This window comes from Stegodyphus dumicola, chromosome X1 (assembly GCF_044657685.1).
Source record: "Stegodyphus dumicola isolate Sdum_Otavi_A_Nest chromosome X1, ASM4465768v1".
Lineage (NCBI taxonomy): Eukaryota > Metazoa > Arthropoda > Arachnida > Araneae > Eresidae > Stegodyphus > Stegodyphus dumicola.
Genome location: NC_140780.1, coordinates 235,103,573 through 235,118,242, shown reverse-complemented (window position 1 = coordinate 235,118,242; position 14,670 = coordinate 235,103,573). Strand labels below are relative to the sequence as shown.

The window sequence follows — 14,670 nt, the reverse complement described above, 5'->3', positions numbered from 1 at the left end:
ACCATTCAATCACTGCAATAGACGTATTACGTTAGTTATTTTTTGGAAAGTATATTGCATTTGCCTCACTCATTTGTTGAAATGACATAGACGTCAATTTTCTTGTACCATAATATAACAGTACGAAATAAAATTCCTTCACAAAGCAGTTCTTAAATGACCATTTAACAGCCATGGTGTTTTCCTTCTCATATTTGCCATTGAAGTTAAATCATAATTATCCAAAAGGTATTACAGTTCACTGTGGTAAATGTTGGTTGGTTGGTGTTGGTGTATGTGATTATGGCAAAGCTTCGAGGTCTAACTGCCTAAGGGGAGGGATACCTTCATGGAGGACTTTCTGAAGGAAACTGGCTTGTATGCATGTTACATATGGGAAAAAACTACAAAAGCATCCATGCAGGCAACCTGTTCGCAGAATTCAAACCTCAGACCGAACAACCAGTGTTTAGCAACCATGAATGCAGTATTCAAATTAATTTTGTTCTAACTTTACATTCCATTTCTTGCATCAGTGAACAAAAAAATAAATTGTTCATCCTCATCATTGTTTGTGCTTCATTTATTTTCTGTTTTTATACTAAACTCGTCTAACAATTTCAGTGGGAAATTTTAGTCATTCATTTACTCATCTCTTTAATTTTTATAAAGAGTTATAATTCTAATCCATATTATCCAAACACATTTATAAAGCTTACCTCCTTTTTTTTTTGTGTGTGTATGTTTCCTCAATAATAATCTAATTGCCTGTTGTGCTATTTACTTTACTTATGGTGATTGAAGGAATACATGTTTGCAGATTAACTTTCTTTCAAGACAGATTGTATTATTAACCTTTCAAAATACGCTGAGATTTTTCATTTATGATCATCAAATAAAAGTTGTTGACTAATCTTCAGTTTTGAAGCTTTAAGCATGTCGGTTAAGTAAAAATTTTATTTTATCAGAGCTTAATAACAAAAAGATAATTTCATTAATTTAAAAAATATGAATGCTGTATGTGGAGCATCATGTTTGGTTTGTTATATTCCTGTTGTGCATCCAGTTCGCATTACTATAAAAATACAGATTCTTTTTTGCAGAATTACTATCTCTTCCATTTCAATGCAAACAAAACTCTTAATTCTAAAAAAATTATTTATATATATGTATATATAATACATTCAAAAGGAAATACAGTAGTCTCCCAATCCATTTGGTTAATGCATGAGATGTCCAAGCGTAACCCAAAATTATAGTTAATCTGACAGCAGTTTAAAAAAAAAAAAAAAAAAAGGAATAGCCTATAGTTTTAGCAATTTAAATGGTTTAATTTTAATTTAAATTAATTTTCTAATGGTTAATTTTATTTTAAATGGTTTAATTTGGGAAATAAGTTAATTTGTTAATGTAGATTAAATCCGCATTCAAAACAAGAACATACTTGAAAACAGAAAAACAAACGTTTTATTACTCTTGTATATTTATAGGAGTTAATGAGAAACAGAAGATTAATAGCTGTACACGTAATTTATTTTTCAAGTTAGTATCTTATTTCTAGTGAGTCATTTAACAATATTTATATCTTCAGAATATATGCAGTTATATGCTGTTGGGTACAAAAATAATTTCCTAAATACTGCAACGTCATCTGTTATCACTGCTGTTATTATTTTCTTCTCATTTTGCCTTTCTCATAGAAATTTTGCTTTAATCTAATGGTTTCTGATAGTACTCCTCCATCATCCCACAGTTAACAAAGTTAAGTTTTTCTGGTTGAAGCCCAATCAATCTGGAACCTGGTTACCTGGGAACTGACTGTGATACGTACTCTTCAAAAACTGGAGTACAACCGTGCTACTGTGGTAAACTGTTACCAGTTTCTTTTATAATAATAACAATAAAAAATTCCCTAGTATATGGCAAATGTTTGTGCTCCCTTTCAAATTTGAGAGACCTGATTTTGAAAAAAAAAAATTAATTTTATTAAATTGTGAGGTTAGTTTTTTTTTACTTCCTTGTACAAAGTAAAAAGGAAGTATTGTAATCGTGAAAAGCTTCAGGCAGCATATTTCAACGAAAATATCCACTTTGACCGCTTTCGAATGCAATTTAACGATGTTTTTGCGTGATATCTGTTCGTAAGGACAGAATAAAAGACTCTTTTCCTCCAAAAAAACTGCTTTAAAATGAATTCTGAAGAGAATTTTTTGTCGCGTCTGTACGAACGTACGTGCATATCTCGAATAACTCAAAAACGAGTAAGAACATTGAAATTTTGTATGTAAGACTACTATAACATGTAGATGTGTACCTCGTATTTTGGTTTCAATCGGCCACACCAAACATGTTCTATTCAACTATATAAATATATTTATAAATATATCCACTCTGTTACCCGGCTCAGTGATCTGTTTCTTTACTCTTATATGTTTGTAAATTGTACATTTTTTGCTTTAAAAATGATTGAATTATGTTGTTTTTATCTTCCGGTTAAGGGTTTTATGCCTTTAGTAAATCTGTATGCAATATTTTTAGAATTATCAACAATTTTAAAATTGTTTAAGTGCCGCTAAGCCTAATTTGATGGCGGCCATTGTTCTTGTTTACATTTGAAACAGCTGAGTAGCGGATTTGTTGCCAATCTAGAGAAACTTAGCTTCGCAACAACAAAGATAACGCCATCATTTATTATTTAAATCGTGCTTAATCCTTTCTGGAATTTTTTCGAGGAAATAAGCGTTTAAGATTTACTTCGTAATTTTTAATACAGATATTTTGAGTTTTTATGTATTTTTGCCTGGTCGCGAAGTGAAAACAGAGTTAATTGAATGAGAAATACTCAATCGTCTGTGAAAAACTGTTTCTTTTTTGTTTTGTTTGCTTAATTTCTTTTATACGTAGTTCTAGCTTTATTATAGTATTTGAATAGAACATGTGGCAACAATTAGATAATTCTTTAAATGATATAAATTTTGTGCATTCTGAGTTGTAATATGAACAAAATATAATACTGTTAAGTAAACCTAGCGCCAGAATGTCGCTATGGTAAACAAAGTGAATTTTAAAGAATGCATTTATTCTATTGTGGTTTATGCGCTGTCGGCGAAGTAGGTTTAATTCAGTCTAATAAGTTTAAATGAAATGCAAGAAAAAATGTGTATAATTTAATATTCTGTACAAAGAAGTCATGTGGTGTACACATCAGATTTTTTTCAATATGGCAAAGCATACTAGGCTATCTGCCCAAAGGAATGGGACCCTCATTAAGTCTTTCTTAGTGTAACTGGCTCATGTTCACATTATGTTACATAGCGACAACATTTCATGACATAGATATATTCCATTTTTGAGTTAAAATAACAATAATGATTATTGGAGGAGTTAAAGCAACAAGAAGTAGCATAATATTAATAAATTTGCAGGGCTAATTTTTAAGACTTAAGTATCAAACTTACTTCTTCAGCTGCAGAAGTGTAAAAGAGAACCAGTGCTGAGGCAGTAAGAATGAGAGGAAGGAAGGCAAGCTACTAGCACCATCTATTGATGAAAAAGAAGTAATTTCCTTAAAAAACGAGGATAAAGACGGATTGCAATTGGGTTCATTAACGGGAACTGAAAGATTTTTATGAATGTGAAGTGCCTCTAGAAAATCTAATTCTCCAGTGGAAGATGTTTTTGAATAATTTTGACTGCAGAAAAAAGGAAAATGAATTTTAATTTTAAAGCCTCTGTTGGTCAGAAGTGCTTCCCCTGTTACTCAGAATATAAATCCTCTGTTGTTCAGAATAAAAAAAAAAACTCCCCCCCCCATTTATATGTGGTCAAAAATCACATTAACCTTTTTTTTGCAGCCAAAGGTATTCACAATCTATGTTCCATTTGTGAATTAGATTTTCTGGAGGTATTTTGCATTCATGAAAATGTCTAGTTAACGATCCGAATTCCAGTCCATTTATAGACTCGACTTTTAAGGAAATTATTTCATAGTAGTTAAGTTTTCATCAATCGAGGGTGCCAGTAGTTTGACTTCCTTCCTCTAATTTTTATTGCCTGAACACTGGCTTTTCTCTTGTCATGTGGCCCACCAGCGGCTGAGCGGTAAAATTGCTGGTTTTCAACATGTCTAACATGAATATCAGCCAGTCCTTAGAAAATCCTCCACAAAGTCATTTCCCTTAGGCAAATAGCCTTAGTGGTCTTTGCTGTAATCTCAATAACCTGACCAACCTGTTTCATCATTTGCATTTCTGAAGCTGAAGAAAATTCCATATTTAAACCTTCAAAAGTAGTCATACGAATTTATGATTATTACACTTATTTTTGTCACTTCTCCAATAATAGGTATATCTACTTTTTAAATTCTCATCAGTATTTCATTGAATGTAATGTAAGGGAAAAGTAAACAGTGCCACCCTTTATTTAGCATCATTTATATGTAGAATTTTCCTTCCCTTAAATTAATATAGAAAAGATCTTTTGTTAGGTAAAATGTTCTGTTATTAAGTTCCGTTCTTAATTTTTGTAAGCTGAAGTTTGTTTATTTTCCCTTCTTTTTCTAGGTTGAACCGTCTGAAGTTCTATTTCTTGTTGCTCTCTCAGCTAGCTTTTTGGTTGTTTTAAGTTTGGTAAGTATTTTTCAAAGCTCTATATTCTTTAAATTTACTTTCAGTGTATTTTTTGTTTTTGGCACATAAAATAATTTTCTTTTAGGTTCATTATTTGATGTGTCTTTCTGCAAATTATGCACGTATAAAAGACAATGAAAAATTCCAGGAGCTTCAAGAAATGCAATATTTACAAGACACTGAAATGGGAACATTGTCCAAGGACAGATTTTAATATTTATGTATATACATTTGCTGTATATTCATATACTTTACTACTTTTAAGATCACTGTTAAGAATTCTCCATTTTATAAACTGTACTTGTATATTTATTGGAGGAAAACTTTTTTAAACCTGTTTTGTTGAGCACTTAAATGACAATGATCTTTCATATGGTTCCAGGTAAAGAATATGATATACATACATTTTTATATGCATTCTTAGAATCTATGCTAAATATTATGCAATTTTTGTGCATTTTTGTGTAGTTTGCATTTTGATTAAATTCACTCTTAGTGCTGGCATATATGATGTTAAGTATATATTTACAAAGTACTTGCTATGTGTACATTTTTCTGTACACTGTTTAAAATTATAAACTATTTTAATGCAATTTTAGTAGCTTCTTGTTTTGGGGAAATGTATAGAGCAATCGTATATACTTTTATGTTTATATGTACGTAAAAGCTTTAAACTGTGCATATATGTAGTCTTTACTCGCAATATAAACATTTCATTCTTAGCACAATGGATCACAAAATATTTTTAATGTTAACTTGTACTTGCAATGTCGTTTTTTCATATTAATATTCAGTTTTTTAGCATGCATATAGCTTCAGTGCTCTTCTGATCAGCTGTTCTTTCCCATATTGTCATTTTGCAGCTTCCCGATTTTTTTTTTTTTTCCATTATATGAATTTTTTATTTACTGTATTCATATAAAAGAATATTCCTCAACATGCGCTTCTTTTGAAACTGTTCTGTTAGTATTATTTTATAAATGATAATGCTGCTAAAATGTAAACACGTAATTAGATTTCTTAAACAACTACTTCTGTTATGAGGAGCTGTATAAAATCATATCTACGAAATGAAAGGAAAATAATACGGAAAAGTGTCTTTACAAAATGTGATAGTTACAACATTCGCAGTGAAAGTTAAAATGATAATTATGATGTTCACAGTGGGATGTTTCTAATCCTTGTTTTCAAGAAGTTGTCTTTCATTCAGTAATTATCATTTGCAGATTGCTTTCACCCTTTTATAAAGGCATATATGTTGTGAGAATTTATGTTAACTACAAATTGTGTGCTGCAAACTATATACTACAAATTAGTGATCATAATCATTTTATGCAAACTTTTAGAAATTTACTTACTAAAAACTTTTAGACTTTTAGCATTGATATCCTGTTTTACAGTAGATGAAATTAATGTATTCTGCCGTATGTCTGTAAAGTCAGGAAACTTTGACTTCAAATATTATATTGCATCTTCTTTTTACCTTCATGTCTTACATTTCCATACGTTATGTGGGAAAGTTTTACCTACTGTTTCAGTATTTCCTGGAATTGTTTGTTAATGTTTCTAGTGTATTACCAAAAACCCAAGAAGTTTTGCCCTTGCTACTTATTGCCAAAAAGAAGATAAATGATGTTTGCTTAACTTAAACCGGGAGTGTGATATGCATCTAATCTTTTTTGTGGTTTTTATTATTATTCCGTGTTATCTGCTTAGCATGAAAAGTTACTCATTTTTTTTAATTTATAAAATTAGTTCATTTTCGAACAACTTTGATTCATTTTAAGAACACTCTGGAATGAGAAATGCATATGTTAAATATTGTTTTCGAAAGTAATCTTGGTGTTATAAGAAAATTTTTAAGCTAAGTTATTACTGATATTTTGTATTTTTCTTTTAAGATATTTAAAACATAGTAAATATTTCATTACATTTTATTCTAAACCATAAGTTTTCATTTTAGATCTTTTGTTTCTATTAGTAAAGTTTTTTTTAAATTGAGAATAAATCAGTTATCGTTATATTTCCTTGTATTATAAATTGATGTAACTTAAAATGTTCCTCTCAAAAAGATGTAAATAACTGAAATTCAGAAGTTATCTTTAGTAATAATTGTTTTGTATATATAAGGTGTAACAAAACTGTTGGCTACAACTTCAAGGGGTGACAGAACATAGCAAAAGTAACAATTTTCATGTGAATGTGGAAGCATGATAAGTACAAAACATGAAAAGTTATTTTAATCACAGTTTGTTTACAATAGTTCAAAAGAACAACCATTAGCTGCTATACATTTATCACAACCATGACTAAGTGATTGGGGTTGTATTGGATTAACCCATAAATACTGAAGTTTTTTTTTTTAATAGTACATCTTTATTTTTCAAAATTAAAGAAAATTATTTTCAAGTCTGAAATATATTCCTCTTTATCCTCTATTAATTCTTCAACAGTTTTGATAGAATTTCGGTTCAATAGGGTTTGCAGACTTTCCAGGACAAGCTCGTAGTTTTCAGCTAGGAATTTCTGAAATCACTGTTGACACTGGCCAGCACTTCTTGTCTGAATTTCATATGCAGCATTAATATTCGTAATAACAGTTATTTGAATTTTTAAAGCAAAATATGCTGAATATGCTTTTCTCTCTCCATATTATAACTTTGAAAAATAACCATTAAAATCGAACTTCTCTTCAGAACTTGCGTTAAGAGTAAGAATGAGGTAAAATTAGTACTTGCCTTTATAGCAAATTGCTCCAAGTAGATTATCACCCTCCCAAATTTTCCTACATGTACTTTAATTGAAAAAAACTATTATTTATGGGATAACCCAATACTTTGGACGATATCAATATGTCATATAGTTTCATTGCAGTAACACTAATTCTGGCAACAAGGTTTTTAGCAGTGAGTATGCTATGCATCTCCTAAAAATCCATCATCATCATGATGCAATTGTTGCAGTTGTTAGATATCATTTGAGCAATTGTAAATATCCATGATTTAAACAACTTCTCATTTTCTTTGTTCTTCATGTATGCTTTATTTCTACTTTCACATTCTATCATACACTATATTACAAAAATTGATATTTAGGCAAATACTGTTACATCTTGTGCATTTGTTCTAAATTTGTCCTCCCCTCCCACATATCGATGAATAATTTTCATGCTCGAGTTCTTTGCTCAGTTTTTTTAGAGTCTGAATTATTCTAATATATAGAGAATTTACATCAATGCATATTTAATACTTTGTTTCATTTATTTTGAATTGTTTTAAAACTTTATAAATGCTAAATCTGTTTCATTATATAATGTTCAGACACTGTTTAATTCAGGCATGGAAGTAGTACTGAGGAATGTGTTTGATTTATTAATATGCTTTAAAGAAAAGTTTTTTGTTGTTTTAGGTAGTTTATTATTATTTTAGTGATAGGTTATTTTTATGTACTATAATAGCCTTCCCACAAGTTTGCTATATTATTTAAAGTTAACTTTTGTTATGTTACTTTGAAGTATGAGTTACCAAAATGTTATGAATATACTCATCATATTCTAGATATGAATTTAATTCCGTCCTTGCACTTTCCATGATCAGATATCATATACTGTTAACACTCAAACATTTACTCAGAATATATTTTCTAAACATTTTGTGATTTTATGTGATGTGAAATGATTTTGTGTACTATGTTACATTTGTTTAAGAAATGTAATCTTTTAAGCTCATTCCATGTATTATTTGATTAATAAATTGCCATTGTTTTCATGTCTGTGAGATCTGGGGCATTTCACTGGAGAATTCAGTAGTATAAAGCAGTAATTACTATTTCTACAAGTAACTTAAACTACTGAAGACTCTTTCCATAGTAGAGAAGTGCCCTGAAGATGTATAATAATGTCATCTAATTGCTGGGTGCCCTGAAGCTACGTCATTGTGTGTCATGGTATCATCTAATTGTCATATTTTTTATTACCAGCAGCTATTTTAAAATAAAGTATGAAAAGTTATGTCATTTTTATAGTGACAGGCTGTTTATTGTAGATAGCTAACTGTGATTGTGTGTTTCTTTTTCTATAAATACCTGATTTCAATTATTTACATATTCAGAATTCCATGTCTCTGATAGTTCTTATTTTATTTGTAGGTATATTTTATTTATATGTATTATATATAAGCTTTTATTTTATATTTGTTTATATAAAATCTTTTGTGTGCTGATTAAAAATGTCTGAATGTGGTTTTACATGTATGTAACAAATCCAAAATATTAACAGACTAAAATGTATAGAGCTGAAGTAATATGAGGTAGAATATCTAAATTTATGTTTGCTATTGAAAGAAAATTATGTAATAAAATGGATTTTTCTCATCAGATGTCAGTGTGACAGTTGATAGAAATGAATAAACAACAGAAAAGAAATAAGTGCATGATTAATTAGCAGTAAATTGCAGTTTTATGAAATTTGAAATAACGAGTTAACATTACACTGTAATAAACCTATAATATTAATTCATTTCTCTTACATGTGTATAAAAATTGAAAGATATTTATACACATGTAAGAGACGTATATAAAAATTGAAAGATGGAAAGATGATCATTATTGGCATTATTTTAATAATAAGAGAATTTAATAGTATTTAATTTGTATTTCATATTTACCAAGCTGTTTGAAATTACTTCTCTCCTTTAAATTTTGTATTAAGGTTTTATTTTTAATTTGATTTATTTATTGTATATAGTATTTTTTTTTTAAATCTTTAATGCAGCTGTCTCCTTAAATTTACTCCTAAATAGTCATGCTATTATTAATTTTATTCTATTGCTGCTCTCCCCTCCCCAATTTTATCAATTGTCACAATGGCTGTTGTTGAAGGAAATTCATTTTGTTAATTTCTAAAGCAAACTTAATTTTTTTTAATAATGTTGTATAATATTCTAGTTTGGATCAGTTTTTTATCGAGCTATTGAGATGTTTTCAAAACATATAAACTCCACATTATTCTTAAATTATGCAGTACTGAGTGGTATACATTTATATTTAGCTTGTTATACTGTATGTACTCTTTTCACCATATTATTTTATTAACAAGACTTTCTTCAGCATAACTATATTTGATTTTTTTTATTTCAGTCATAAAAAAAATGTGAATTTTAATTTATATTTTACAGTAAGCTGTTCTTTAAAGTATACTATTAACACATATAATACAGGTAACATCTTGTACTCTTGTGTTTAATATCATAATCCCTTTGTAAAATATTCAGTAATGAAATACTATGAAATGTTTTAATAGCAAAAATGGAAATTTTTGTTGAAATCTAAAAGTAATTGCAATGACTGTTACTGTGGTTGCAAAAGCAATTGCAATAATTGTTACTCATTACTGTCGTTGAACTATTTTATTTAGTAGTGTATTTCCTTTCCCCTCTTTTTTTTTTTAATATAAGTGGTAGTTCGCATATTAAATCTGGGTTTAACAAGCTGTACTAGCTTGTCATTTTGGTGTACTTATGTAATCTTCATACATATTTACTGCTGGCTGATTGTTTCATTGTAGGATATTTAGTATTATCTTTCAGAAATGAATATGGATTATTCTGTGTTTTTTTTAACCTGTATCATTTTGATGTATAGCATTCGTTAAAAGATACATGTTCTGTTCCGTCCATCATTGTCATATAAAACTGGCATTTAATAGAATGTTTTCATGAAATGTATCTGTTTAATCGAGAAAAATAAGCATTATCTGTAAGCCTTCTTCAGTTCTTATGAATTTATTGAAAAACCAATTTTTTTCCTTTCAGTAAAATTATGAACTTCCATTAGAAATATTGTTAATAATATTATGCAGAATCTTTGTATATTACTAAATCTTTAAAGATCTCCTCTTTGTATGTATGTTTTTGATAAAAAGTTAATTGATTTGCTTTTAATTCATTAAACTGCAGAATGAAATATATAATCCTAGTCTAAGATCTTTAAGCAAAAAATGTCTTTTTAATAGTCTCTTATTAATTCCATTTTTCAAGAAAGTAGTATGCAGCTTGTAAATTATAGGCTATAATCTATATTCTTTCCAAATTGTTCCTTGATCATTTAGAATAGACTGTGTTGTAATGTAGTAACTGTAATACTAGTTTTAAATATTTCTGGCATTTTAGAATGCATGACCGATGTATAAGAAGTATAATTAATTTACAGACCTGTAAAATTTTTCAGTGCAGTGGGAAGGAATTCAGTATAATGAATTATTTCATTATGCAGTTTTGAATGTTATTCTTTTCTCAAAAGCATCCAGAATAAATCTGTGAATGTTTTAAGTTATAAAAGGGAATATGCTTTTAACAACTTAAACATGAATTTTTTTCCTGATAGTTCAGATTGTGTAAGTTCAAGTCAATGGTGCTGCATTCCAGTATTTTACCATCGTCTTGTATTATAGGAGATTAATTTAAAAGATTAAATTCTAAAGAAATTAAATATTCTGATATCTTAATAACATAGAAATACATGCTATTTAAACAAAAAAAAAACAAAAAAAAAATTGTCAAGGAAATTTGTATACTAAATTGATCATATTGTGAATAGATTATTTTTATGCTGTTATGTATCAAACTATTTGAGGATATTTGAAGATTTTGTCTGTGGAAAATATTATTTTCCCTCCTCAGAAAAAAAGAAAATTTCTTTTCTAACTCAAGCAAAGAACAAAGTGTAGAAATGTTAAATACTGTCGTAAAATTAGTGTAGTTTGTACATTGCAATAAATAAGACAGTTTCCAAAGTTAATTATATGTACATTTTTAATAAAAACAATGAAGTCTCTCTATTAAGTGTATCGACCTCTTTGTGCCTAAAAAGTGTGTGCGACAATGATTGCTTGTTTGTCTTATTAGAATATTCTGAAAGATGGAAAACTGCCTTCATGAGTAAAAATATTATCCAAGTATCTAGGAATGTCAAATTGTTTGCTATATAGCTTTTATATAAATGTTAGGACAGTTTTATAAATATATGTTGTTTTTGTAAAGCACAAAATTTGTTGCAGGCAGCTTTGTCTAACTGGACATAATCACTACAATTTGGAAAATAAAATTTTACAAGCATATATTTTGCTCTTATTGTTTTCATTTGTGTAAAATGTGTATCAACTGTCAAACAGGTTGGAGTTTTTGTGAGTTAGTGTAATTTAACACTGATATTATTTTAAATATGTAATATTCTAAAACTTTGTCATGTTTCATTGCTATAATGTTTATAAGGTATGTGCATCTAAAGATTCCTGTTCAAATCATGCATGGTAAACTCAAGATCAGAAAGAGGACCCAATTCAGCTTGCATGCATTACAATTTCAAAAGGATGCTATGCTTTTTTAAAAAGGACAGGGTTGTTTCCCCTCTTACTCTCTCTATTCTTCCCATACAAAAACCATTTCTGTCATTTAACAAAATCTTATCTATGTAGTCAAGTCTCAAAACAGAATTGAAATGAACAAATAAATATAACTAAATTAGCTCATTGCGTTCTTTTATACGTTTTCCAATGTGATACCATATTTTTTGTCTCTGCCAGCAATGACTTCTATTAGGTGCCTGGGAATGTTTTAGCCATTTTAGAATGTGGCCAAAAATCTTTTCATGAAACACTCTCAAAATTTCAACTCTAGAATGTATATATGAAATGAGAAAAAGTGCATTAAGGTAAAATGGATTCTTTGAATATGAGCTCACATGTCTCGTTAAGTAAATGCTTTGTTTGCATCTGTGTGGTTTCTGATCCAGATTTAGTGCTCCCAAACAACAGCATTGCTATGATCAACTACCTGCACGCATTTGGCTTTAAAGACCAACTTTCAGAAGTCAAGTGGTCTCTGGCCACTGGCAATCAGTTTATAGAATCCTCAGCTGGTCTGCTGCCTTATGAATATTCAGTTCAGTTCCATCACCACAGAGAATGAAGAATGGCAGCTTTGTGTCAGTGAAAGGGTTCAGTTTGAAATAGGTTCAAAAAGAAAACCACCTTGGCTTTAGTCAGAACATATTTATATGATGATTGTTTCGGCCACCAGAGTCGTCTACCTGTCTGTGAGATATTATTTCGCAATGCGCAGCTCGCATTTTGTTTTTGCATTCTTGCAAACACTAATTGTAACTTTCGCTTTACTTTTTGCTGTGTTGTTGTTCTGAAGTTGAAATCGCTGAAAATAAGTCAAGCTATGGTCTACTCGCATTGATGTATTCTTATGTTTATTAATTTAAATTTAAGGTAACGCTACACTACATTAATTTGGTCATCATACACCAGAGATTCTTGAGGAAAAGGCTTGCTTGCGAAAAAGAATTCTGCATCTCAGTGGAGTAGCAAGCATAACTGGCTCCCGGGAAAAATACCTTTTCCTTTGTTTCAAAGAATTTGTTTTCAAAATTATGTTTTTGTAAGGACTGGATTTTCATATTTTGTCAATTTTCTTTGACTTTTTGAGTGAAAATAGGTCGATGTGTACATGGATAAAGTCATGAGAGTGCGCAAAGCCATTTTTGTGCAATTCTGGGATGTTTTTTAAGTGAAAATAGGTCGATGTGTACATGGATAAAGTCAAGACAATGTGCAATGCCATTTTTGTGCAATTCTGGGATGTTTTTTTAAGTGAAAATAGGTCAATGTGTACATGGATACCGAGTTTGTGCAATTCTTAAAAACGCGTCAAGTAGTGGGTTATTCTGCACTTTCCCCAATTTTTTTTATAGGTGAATGTATTTTAATTCTTCAATGTTTTGTAACGATTTCAAGTTTTTGAAGCTTACTATGTTTTCTGAACCATGTTTGTTTTTTAAAATTATTAAGCTGTTTTTAAAGGATTTTCAGTTTTTGAAATTTGCTTCAACTTTTATTTTGTATTTATTTTAACTGTTCGCCATTGTAAATGTCGCGCCTTGCGTAGTGTCTTCTGGAGGGGTTGCAAATCCAGGAGACAAGAGGCGAGAGCGCGCGATTTTGAAAACGCGCCAAGCAGTGGGCGATTCTGTACTTTTCCCCAAAAACTAGTAAAAACCCCTGAAGTATATCAACAATATACATAATTCATGCCCTAATATTTATCACTTGGACACATGGAAGAATTATTCGATGATAATCTAGATAAAGTAAATTTTTTGTTATTATATACCTTATTGTTACGTAATGTATATAATATGAGGGAAAATCGTAACGCCACCACTATTAACTAGGTGCACCCTCTAGCGTGGTGGATGTACGTATAACATCTTTGCTCAAGCTCCAGCAGCTAGCGGAGTGTAAAACTTTTGTCCAATGCAAACTGTGCAACGAAAATAACTTCATTTTTTTTAACTACAGTCCACTATTTCATAATCAAACCTCCGTAACGTTTGGTCCTAGCGACCCGGAGGTCTTAGTGCATTAAGTTAAACATTTCAAATCGTAAGAACAATGGCGACTGAATCAGCCATTACAATGCTGAATCGCAAACGTGGGAATATAAAAGGACAGTTAAAGAATATTACTATATGTGAGGATAATAAAAATATCTCCGAGCTACAAGCTCAGTTGGATGTGATTTCGAAACTTCAAGAAAAATTTGATCTTCTAAAGGAAGAATATTACACTCATCATCACGTGCTAAAGGAATCTTACCACAAAACTACACGTCGTTTTCAATGCTAGTGCCAAAACTACATCAGGGATATCGCTTAATGACACGCTAATGAATGGTCCCAAGGTTTACAAGACGACTTATTTACTATTCTTTTGATGTTTAGATGCTATCCCATAGCCATTACTAGCCACTTATTGAAAATGTATCGACAAGTTCAAATTCATGATGAAAATCGCGATTACCAAAAAGTATTGTGGAGAAATGGTCCATCGAAGCCAATTAAAACTTACACGTTGTGCACAGTTACGTACAGCATTACTTCAGCTTCATACCTGGCTACTCGCCTACTCAAACTAACAATTGACGAAGGAGCTAAATTCCCAAAGGCAGCTGAGATAATATTACATAATTGTTATATTGATGATGTCCTATTTGGTTCAGAC

At 30.0% G+C, this 14,670-nt stretch overlaps 1 protein-coding gene across 3 annotated transcripts in view; it reads left to right on the top strand.

The window, feature by feature from the left end:
• Positions 1 to 11,721, top strand: part of M6 (neuronal membrane glycoprotein M6) — a 29,088-nt gene extending 17,367 nt beyond the window's left edge. For all 3 annotated transcript variants that reach the window (XM_035348673.2, XM_085807152.1, XM_035348672.2), the window contains exons 6-7: positions 4,542 to 4,607; positions 4,693 to 11,721. In XM_035348673.2, the coding sequence (XP_035204564.1) occupies positions 4,542 to 4,607; positions 4,693 to 4,821 (195 nt within the window). In that variant the 3' untranslated portion in view covers positions 4,822 to 11,721. The remainder of the gene's footprint in view (positions 1 to 4,541; positions 4,608 to 4,692) is intronic.
• Positions 11,722 to 14,670: the final 2,949 nt, after the last annotated feature.